The sequence below is a fragment of the Protomyctophum parallelum genome (assembly GCF_964188405.1).
Source record: "Protomyctophum parallelum genome assembly, chromosome: 14".
Lineage (NCBI taxonomy): Eukaryota > Metazoa > Chordata > Actinopteri > Myctophiformes > Myctophidae > Protomyctophum > Protomyctophum parallelum.
In genome coordinates, this window is record NC_139709.1 from 19,970,153 (window position 1) to 19,980,771 (window position 10,619).

Consider the following 10,619-nt stretch of genomic DNA (forward strand, 5'->3'; position numbering starts at 1 on the left):
TAGGCTCATGTGCCATGACAAAATAAAACAGCCAAACGCGGTGTATAGGCTACAATAGAAAAACGATACTATACCAACCTAACCCCAATTAAGAAACAATTTGTGTAACCTATATCTTGCGAGGTTGGACAAGCTATTGTGACCTACCCATAACCCTGGGCCGTTTGTTTGCAGTTAACCGGGTAGTTAGTTCCCGTTGCGCATCCTATCAGTCCCGGAGGCGAACAGAAGACTGATGGCCTCGTCTGAGCCGACAGCCACCGGCGGGGACCAGGACCCCAACACTGCCAATTTACGACCTCTGTCCACAAGTAGGTCCACACACGCACACGCACACGCACACGCACACGCACACGCACACGCACACGCACACGCACACACACACACACACACACACACACACACACACACACACACACACACACACACACACACACACACACACACACACACACACACACACTCTCTCTCTCTCTCTCTCCGCCCCTTTCTCTCCTCGACTCTGTCTCTATCTCCAAGTAAGGCCTAACTCTCCTTTCCCCTCCTTCTCTGTCTGATAAAAACGAGTCTCAACCCGGGCCATTTACTGGGCAGACTCTGTCGTTAATCATTCCGGTTAAAAACAGAGCTATCACAGCTGCCTGCCGCTGTCTAATGGATCAGCGGCGGACCTCCTAGCTGGCGTGCTATGCTGGCTCACATATAGCTCCGCTGTAAACGAGCAGAAATAATGTGCCGTTAATTCTCCAGATGGGCGATGGTCCGGATCTGGATTGATTGATTGATTGATTGATTGATTGATTGATTGATTGATTGATTGATTGATTGATTGATTGATCTGGAACGCTGTTTAGGCTATCGATTGTTCAGAAGTGTGGATAGTTTACTATAGGCCGCTATACAGAAAACCTATTTGTCCCAAATTATCAGGGTGAAGATGTGATGAGCAAGCCCACATGCAGCCCTTAAAATCAGACCTTTATTGAAGGATAGCAAAAATACAACAAACCGTTCTCACATTGATGGATTATTATTGTTTAGTCATTTTTTATTCTGTATATAGCCTATTTTTATTGACAGGTTTCTGAATCGTGATAGGGCTATTTAAGCTATTACATATAGCTACCGTTCTAAAGGCCTTCACGGTATCTAGTCCCATAGTTGCCAAAGGAAATATTTTGTTGGACATTTTGAGTTTATAATATCACAAATATTTAGATTAGTTAATTAATTATACTATTACTATCGCCCAAATACAGTCTATTTCACTATATCACACTTAGAATATTGAATACTTTATTTAGCAGTTTGCAAAAACATGCACAGGAAAGTATGCATATAACGTAGTTCAATTGATAGACAATATCTGCTTAAGCGGATTTTAAAGAAAGCCCATGGCTTGTTTCCATTGGGGTCCTTTGTACTCAATTCATCTGACGTACATTCTACGCAATCACGCGGAACAATAATTGATCATTTCAGCAATTGGGTTTACAGCAATTTGTTATTCGTTTTGCAGACAAAATGATAAGAAAACAGCAAATGATTCCACATTTCTGTAGCATTGTTTATACAATTATTATGGTGATAATGATAACATCTATTTTATAATGTTTGAATTCTCAATTAGTAGTATGCTATATTATATAGGCCTGCCTATCTCAACAATTGCTTCTGACATTGTTTTGTCTTTGGGAGAAAAAAAACGGGTGTTTTTTGTAACTTGCTTGTGTTGTGCTGTTAGTATTACTGCTGCTCGATGCCATTATCTGTGTCTGCCACGCTCCATCTCATGCCTGGCGGCCTGTGCTGTCTCTGTGTCCGTGCACGTCTATATGCTGGCCTCCAGCCCCCATAGCGACAGCCCGGGGGAGGCATGCCACTCTTGTGTTCTTACGTTTTTCTTGGGTGACATTGGGTTTTAGATATTTAAATACTACCCTAGATTATTTTTCCTCACATTTTCCTGTTGCCTATGTGTTGCTTACTTTGCCGGATGGCTTTGCGCTTGTTCTTTATATTCCATGAACCATGCCGCATGTTCAAATGCAATTTGGGTGTTGTTATTATGTGCGTGGTGTGTGTGTGTGTGTGTGTGTGTGTGTGTGTGTGTGTGTGTGTGTGTGCGCGCGCGCGCGCGCGAGCGCGTGCAGGGGAGAAAGCGATTGTCTTTTTTCTTTTTTTTGCTTGCATCAAGCCTTCTAGATTTCCCACCGCAGACATAGCCAGCTCGCTCTAGTCACATACTGTGTTTCACTCAATTAATTTCTGCCCTCCTCCGCGAGCTCATTTCACGGGTGTTAAGCTCAGGCCGGCCTCCTGGCCGGGTGTGTGCCGTGTGCCAGCACGGGATCTGCCGCGCGGGTTTTTAGGCGGCCTATAGGCCTACTGGTAGCCTATTGATTGGACGGCAATCGGCGCCGTCCTTTACGGCCTTTGGAAAATATACACACAACCGGTTAAGAGGATGGTTCTGATTCTGAAGTGCACCATGCACCGCCGTTTGCATCATTCGTTCCCCCCGCTTAACTGTGCAATAAGATGCTCACCAGCTTTTTTCATTATACAAGGCCTATACGCAAATCGATGCATACCGCACCCAACTTCCCAAGGCTTAATATTTGAGAAATTCAATCGTTCTCCCCCGACCATATTTCTGTTTTAAGCCTACGACCAAGCGTGGATGCACGGATGCACGCGGAAACTTGGGATGAAGATTTGTGGTAAGTTATGGCCCGCCGTAAACCGTTATGAATCACGCCATTCGTGTTCAGCCTACAGATGGTGATATGCCCGCCCATAATAACCATGTCTTTTTAAAATTGAATTTATATGTGAGGTCCCGTGCATGAGGCTATGATGAAGGCTATTATACCAGGGCCATCCATGACTGTCACTCCGCGTTCTCGTCTCTCTAAAAGGTCACTGGCGATTAGCCCCTGGGTCTAGAGTCGTCCCCGCTGTTCATACCACAACCACCCATCAAACACCCCGTGTCCCTTTTATTTAGAATGAAGATTTCCTAGACATGAGGTCTATAGTAGTACGCAATCCCCATACGTAAAAACAGTATACACGGACATAAATCGTAATTTTATTTCAGTCTGATATTTCTGGCCCTAAATGTCATTCGTTTCTCAGCCTATAGTTGGCAATGTGACGGTATTGACGTCAATATGGTATAGCAGGAATGAGGGGTTGCGTTGCAGCTATGATACTCCCCCCCCCCCCCCCCTCAGGGAACTCGAGTTGTGTTTTTCGGCCAGTGATGACAAAATAGGCCTACACTCTCATAAGCGATAAGAGGCAACATTGACAAAGGTAAGGTCATGCCGCTGTATAGAACAATTGATTTATATATCTTTTATGTCAAATTAAGATATAATATAATATAAAATATTTTTGATGTTGCGAGGAAGAGAAGCTGATATAGCTATAGGCTCTTATTGCAGGGTATGGCCTATATACAATTAATACGATGCAAACATTGGGACTTTTCTTTTTTATAGTTTTTTTAACAAGCAATAAAATAAACTATTAGGTAAAGAAATTCTTCATAGAATGTTACAGAGGTTTGTGTTTTTATATTATGCCTACTATTTCCATTAGAATGTTGTTGCCTGTTTGTTAAGCCTATGCTATATGTGATATAGCCTATTTACTGTATAGGCTAATTAGGCTTTATCTAATCGAAAAGAGAAACAAGCAAGGTAACATACTTGGTACAAGAATCCTTGCTGCATCTGAGACATGCAGTGGGTGGGGGTAGTAGGGTACACATACCGCCATCATGGTCTGTGGTCCTCAGTCAGTCCGTTGTTCAGGCGTCATCAGCCGGGGTCAACTGCACGAGAAGAGACTCAGACCAGACGCCATCGGGTTCAACTTCGGTGTTTCTCTCTTCCGCATCACTGGCTTCACATGGTTTTGATGTCACGAGGCGGGGCAGGACATGTTGTTACATGTATGCGCGCACGTTATTCCCCTTTCATATTGATTAACCCTGCGTTTATAGCCCCCCATGCACCACTTCACAATGGTTCTACATGGTTGTGTAAAGAGACGACGTCCTCAAAGCATATAGCCTAGCCTTCTTTGCAGAGACCAGAACGTTTTTTAAACGTTTCTTTCAAACATTCCAGATTTTAATTGTATTTTGTGTAAGTAAGGGATAAGGATGTTGAGTAGTAGTAACTGTGCTTGTCCCTCCTCCACGTGTGACCCGTCGTGCACGGCTATAGGGTTCCTGCAGAAGAACAACAGTCTGGAGGAGAAGGGTCTGGCCGCTCAGAAGAACCTCATCTCGTGCGGCGACAACAGTGACAGCAGGGACGCGCGTTTCCGACGCACTGAGACAGACTTCTCCAATCTATATGCCAGGGGTGAGGATCACATTTTAAACCACTAGGATCCTCTATAACAGTGTCTTTCTAAAACCCTTTTATGTCAAAAATAGCCGATCTACAAGCCCTACAATGCGCCATGCACGGCTCTCAAGGGACAGCTCCCCACGATATATGCTGTGTCGTGTGCTTGTTGATCTGCTATATTTTCAGGCCAACGGGTCAAAGGCAACACCTTGTTTTCAGCGGGGAGCTGTCCTGGTGCTGAAATATATGAACGTGTCATGAGCATTGTGATCTTATAAATCGGCGTTTGGCGAATGTTTTCCCCCAGAATATATAGGCATTCTGTGGTTCATGACGTTAAGACTTAAGAAGGAGCCTAAACAAATGTTCGTCGTGTAATTGTGGTATATTTATTAAGCAAGCACATATATTGTTGTCTCCGAGTCTGAATGCTATACCAAATGTGTTCCTAACATTTCCAAACGCTTCACTTTCGCCCCCTAGACTTACTTCCGGCCAAAAATGGCGAGGAGCCGACCATGCAGTTTCTCTTGGAGCTGACTGACATCCTCACCAACTATGTCAGGAAGACATTCGACCGCTCCACCAAGGTGCTGGACTTCCACCACCCCCACCAGCTGCTGGAGGGCATGGAGGGCTTCAACCTGGAGCTCTCCGACCAGCCAGAGTCTCTGGAGCAGATCCTGGTGGACTGCCGGGACACGCTCAAATACGGTGTCCGCACAGGTAGGAGAGAGAGAGGGAGAGAGAGAGAGAGAGAGAGAGAGAGAGAGAGAGAGAGAGAGAGAGAGAGAGAGAGAGAGAGAGAGAGAGAGAGAGATACTCAATACATTGAAGATGCATTGCAAACGGTTTTTGTTTTTAGGGAGGGGGGGGGTCAGTGATCTTAACTCAAATGGTGCTTTTTAATTAAAAACAACATCAGTAATTAACAATTAACCTCCCAAGGCCTTTTCTGAAACACCGTTTAGCAGCCCTAGAAGTATATGGGATTGTCCATATTTGAACGTGCATGTATTTTTCATTGCGTCCCTTCATCATTCTTTAAAGGTCTGGGCCTAATCAGCACTACCTATAGTGTAGAGTTAAACTGAACGCTACACAAACCATTTAATCAGTCTGCTCCCCTGATAGTCTACAGCCTATTCCAATGACTGCCTTATCGCCCCCCTGGTAATTCACTTGACATCCTCCTCTGCTTGCCTCGACTTATTAAAGCAAGTGTCGCCTGCGGGGATAGCAGTATGCACGGCTGTTTCAAGCTGTTAGAGCCAACGTCGGCCAAACGCTCCCTTGGGTTTTATATGCTGTAGATGCAGTCCCGCTATTCTATACAACTTAATTCACCGGTCATTTGGACTCATAAATTATGTGCGTGCCCGGCGCCTATATAGTTTTGAACACACAGAGTTTTAGAATGCCATGGTTTATAGCCTACTTGGTCTATATATGGCTTTATAGGCTATAAGGCCTATAGTCCTATACGCCACGCCAAAAAGAGCCAATCTACAAGCGCACAATTGCATCGCGATATGTTGTGTGCTATTTTCAGGCAAAAGCAAAGCCTTGTCAGAATTTGACATGAACGGGAAGCTGTCCCTGCTGTTGAAATATGAGCTGTCCCTGGTGCTGAAATATGAAGCATGGAAAGAAATCGCTTCTTTTCCCCCCTCCTGCTGTTTATTTGAGTGCAATGTTAATAAATAAATAAATTCTAAGTTAGAAAAGATCTATTATTTATTTATTCGTTTATTTTACAAAAGCTTTATTTATAATCAAATTTCAAATACAATATACTATACTAATATACTATACTAATATTACATTATTTCAATAGGCTTATTTCTTTGCACATGGACACAATTCCCCCTTTGTCAAGTCCCGCCCGTGGTTGTGCCCCTTCGCACCCATTGGTTGCTGTTTCGTGGTTGGACAAAAATCCTTTCTCTCCATCCACTACCATTGAAATAACAGGTTTTTCAGTTGCTTCGTATTGATATTCTGTGCATTCAATTCTTATTTTATAACTTGGTGTCAGTAAAAATAAAGGGAAGCTCCGCACACTCAGATCTGCGCACAATCAGTTTATTTTTGGCAAGCTTTCGGTCTACTGACCTTCTTCAGGCATAACTTGGTGTCAGTAAAAGGAACATCACTGCAGGTGCAACATGCAGGTGACTGGGCATATCATGTTTGTTTTTAGTTTTTTCCAAAAATTATGTTTTAGCAAATTCAACATTATACAAGGCAAAAAGAGCCTGCTGGTTAGTCAGTCAGGGACCAATCAGAAGGCTGATAAATGGTGAATTTCCATGGCTCAATTTGTTTTAAGCCGCTGGCCTATAAAAAAAGCTTGCTCTGCGCAAGTATGGCTGCCTATAGAATCTAAATGGCTGTCATATTTTCTTGTTAGCAGAATTACCCAGACTCAACAATGCATCTCAGATGTGCAAAACCAAAATTTGAGTGCATAGGATTAGTAACACTGGAGGGACGAACTGGCATTTCTATGTCAGTTTGTTTTATAAGAATGCTTTAGCCTGCAGTGAAGTGAAGCCATTAGGCCTTTTATAGCTCTCTCTATACACAAAGGACTTCTTTTTGAGTGGTGCAGCCACTCCGGCAGCAATTCTCAGAACTGAATGAAATGAATGAATGAAAACGAACATGCTTTACATCCACTGTGGTTTTGGGGTCTTAAGACTATACAGACAGACATGAAAGGGACCTGGACAACACACAAGAGAGACCATGAAGACTATAGCTGTGTCTTATCTCTGTTTCACCCCACAGGCCACCCACGCTTTTTTAACCAGTTATCTACTGGTCTGGACATCATTGGACTGGCTGGGGAGTGGCTCACATCCACTGCCAACACCAACATGTGAGTCATCCATTATCATCTTGTATTATGCATGCGCTTTATAAGGCTATACATGACACATTTCAATAACATGGGGAATGCCTCCATGTGTTGGTTCCGCATTTGTATAGTCTTGGATTTGTGTGATAGTCTGTTACTGCGTGATATGTCATGTCACGTCAGTATTGGGATTTCCCATTTGCAGCATGCTCCAGAACACTTAAACTCCAGCATCGGTATTGTGCGAAAGCTTTCGCTATATGATCGACAAGCTTGTCGTAAGCTTGTTGTGAGCTTGTTTCCCCACAACAACAGAAAAGTGAAAAGTCACTCCACATGAGCCCCGAGGGACTCCGAACCATATGGGGTTTAAGTGGTAAAAGCGTAACAGAAGAAAGGCTTTTGGCTGGCGTTCCCCTCAGTTCTGTCATACAGATAACAGGTCAAAAGGGGCTTCAGAGGGCAGTTATGTAAATTGTTTGTGTGGGTCCTGTGGAGGCTGTGTATTGAGCTGGTTCTGTAATGTACTGTGTAATATACATGTATGTATCAGACTCTGCACAGACCCCAGCCTCAGGGCATGCTGTCTGCTGTGATTGCGTATTGATCCGAGTTCACAGTTACACGGTGGTCCACTATGATATGAACACTCTGTAACAAAACATATAACACAAACTATCTATACACGTGGTGAAATAACCTAAATGTCGTGGTACAGTACAGTCTGGAAAAGCACACACACACACACACACACACACACACACACACACACACACACACACACACACACACACACACACACACACACACACACACACACACACACACACACACACACACACACACACACACACACACACACACACACACACACACACACACTTGAAATCAGAGAGATGTTGCTTTGAAAGCAGTTATGGGCTCACATTCCTATTACCATCACGTCATTTTTATATGATGCGAAAACATGTTTTTATGTACACAAGGCCGGATAACACACTATGTCAACACTCTATAGCTATTCTATTGTCTTTACTCTTGGAATCATATTTTCAACTGAGGATCAGATCATTGTATAAAACCAGAAGCTGGAAGAAAATGCTATGAATCGAGGCACTTCATTTAGCCGTTTCTTAAACATTAGGTTAATAAACCCCCTACTGGTCTTTGTTTTGTTTGTCTGTTCACATTTGTCGTTGTTTAACTGTTTTTTTTTGTTTTTTTCGTTTTTATCACATTTATATATCTTTTTTATTATGTATTGTATGTGGAATTTACATTATCTGTCTTTATCTTTCATTTTATATAACTGTATAACTCAATATTATTGTCAGATTGTCATAAGTTGTCATATACAAAAAATGCCTAATAAAAACAGTATTAAAAAAAAAATAAACCCCCTACTGTAGCTCTTTGGGAAACTTGTTCTATGTCATCTCCCATTTGGAAGAATACCCTGAGAGAGACAAGGGCATTGAACGCACGTACGCACGCACGCACGCACGCTTGCACGCACGCACACATACCATCACATAGATTTACATGCGCAGTACACATAAACAGACACAAACACACACACACACACACACACACACACACACACACACACACACACACACACACACACACACACACACACACACACACACACACACACACACACACACCTCTTTCGCGCACCAGCTCTGGCTGTCCCAGATAGAGCATGCAGCGATGGTTTCCAGACCATTGACTGCAGGCTCATTGAGAGCTGGTCTTAGCAGATAGGCCAGCTGGGACCCACACTGACACACAATGTCCCCCAGCTGCACAGAGAGCTCTGTCACACTGTGGAAACTGGCTGCAGCATGCTCCCCGCGGAGCGCTCATTCCCACTCCATTGTCCCCATGGATACAGACAGACTCAATGGCCCTTTGAGGCTCCACGAGCTGGGGGGGTGGATGTCAGGGGGTTGATGACACACACACACACATGCACACACGTACGCACGCACGCACGCACCCTCAATGCCCTTGATGACGATAATAAGGGCATTTAGGGGCCGTCCCTGGAGATGGGCAGGTGACTGAGGGGTAATTTTCACACTCAAAAGACCAATGATTGGCTCTGATTGTGATAATGATCTCCATTATTGTCATTATGGCGTGAAATGACTGTCAAAAAGGGAAGGAGAAAAAGAAGTATATAGGGTCGGTCCCTGGATGTATAATGCGTTTTTGTTATATTTGAAGAAAAAAACCTATGTTGCAATATTAATTCTCTGTTGAAGCTGACATTGTGTTCCACATAGCCTGATCCCATCAGTCATAATTGGGCTCTGATCTGTTGAGGAGGAATTATAGTAGATTTGCCTGGTGATATTATGCATGAGCATATTGTCCTGGCCATCTCGTATCATAAGTTAAGATGCATGGCACATGCAGGTCAGGATTTATTGTTTAGATAGCAGAGCTTATCTTTGTGTAAGGCTCTCTACCTTTTTTCCACAATAACTATCGAAGAACATACTGTACCACAACCCTGAATGTTTAATGTACTTCCACCATGAGCTCATGTATTCAACTGCTATCTTATCATGTGAAGTGTCACAGACTCATTTGCCTGCACAATTACTAATTGTTACAGAATTACACAACATGGCACAGAAGAATCCTCAGTTTCAATGACACCATTTGCAACTCAGAGCGTGTGCAAATGTGTTAGCTGTATGCTCTGTCTCAGAGTTATGAATGTAACATTCAGCATTTTATTGTATTCTCTTTCTCCAAGCCTCTTCCTCGACCCTCTCTCGCCTTTCTCTTTCTCCCTTTCTTTTACACGTCACGTCCCTTTTCTCGCCTCTATTCTTTCTCTCGTTACTTTCGTGTCATCTCCTCCTGTACTTCCTTTGTTGGTCTCTGTCACGCTTTGAGCATCCTCTGCCTCCCTCTCACCCTCTTCCCCAGAGCCTTTCACTTATCCTTTCTCTCTCTGTCTCCATCTCTCTCTCTCTCCACTCTCTCTCAACAGCGGCATTTTCTCCACATCATCACTGTCCTTGGTCCACCGACTGCCTGACCCTGTCCTACTTAAGCTTAATTTAGACTCGTGGCACTTGTTCGATGCCAGTGTCACTCGCCGCAAAGAACTGATCTTCGAAACTCACAGTTCACATGGGTTGTTGTCGGCAAGCAACACTTTAATGCGAGGGAGTATAAATTAGGTATTATGAGGAAACAAAGAAACACAGAGAGAGAGAGAGAGAGAGAGAGAGGGAGAGAGCTGTGTTGTTTTAGATGGCAGTGTAGGGTGTTGCGTTCATGTTGGGAGGGGGTGTTGTGTAACCATGGCCTCATTAAAGTATACAGGGCACTTAGTCCTCTGTGTGTGTGCATGCGTGTGTGTG

General features: G+C 43.6%; 1 protein-coding gene across 1 annotated transcript in view; it reads left to right on the forward strand.

Moving 5' to 3' along the window:
* Window positions 1-235: 235 nt before the first annotated feature.
* LOC310871475 (glutamate decarboxylase 1-like) overlaps window positions 236-10,619 on the forward strand; it is a gene marked incomplete at both ends in the record, with an annotated part of 21,832 nt that continues 11,448 nt past the window's right edge. Inside the window, 5 exons of the mRNA XM_083783025.1 lie at window positions 236-311; window positions 2,667-2,723; window positions 4,242-4,382; window positions 4,854-5,096; window positions 7,164-7,254. Coding sequence (XP_083639151.1) covers window positions 236-311; window positions 2,667-2,723; window positions 4,242-4,382; window positions 4,854-5,096; window positions 7,164-7,254 — 608 coding nt within the window. The remainder of the gene's footprint in view (window positions 312-2,666; window positions 2,724-4,241; window positions 4,383-4,853; window positions 5,097-7,163; window positions 7,255-10,619) is intronic.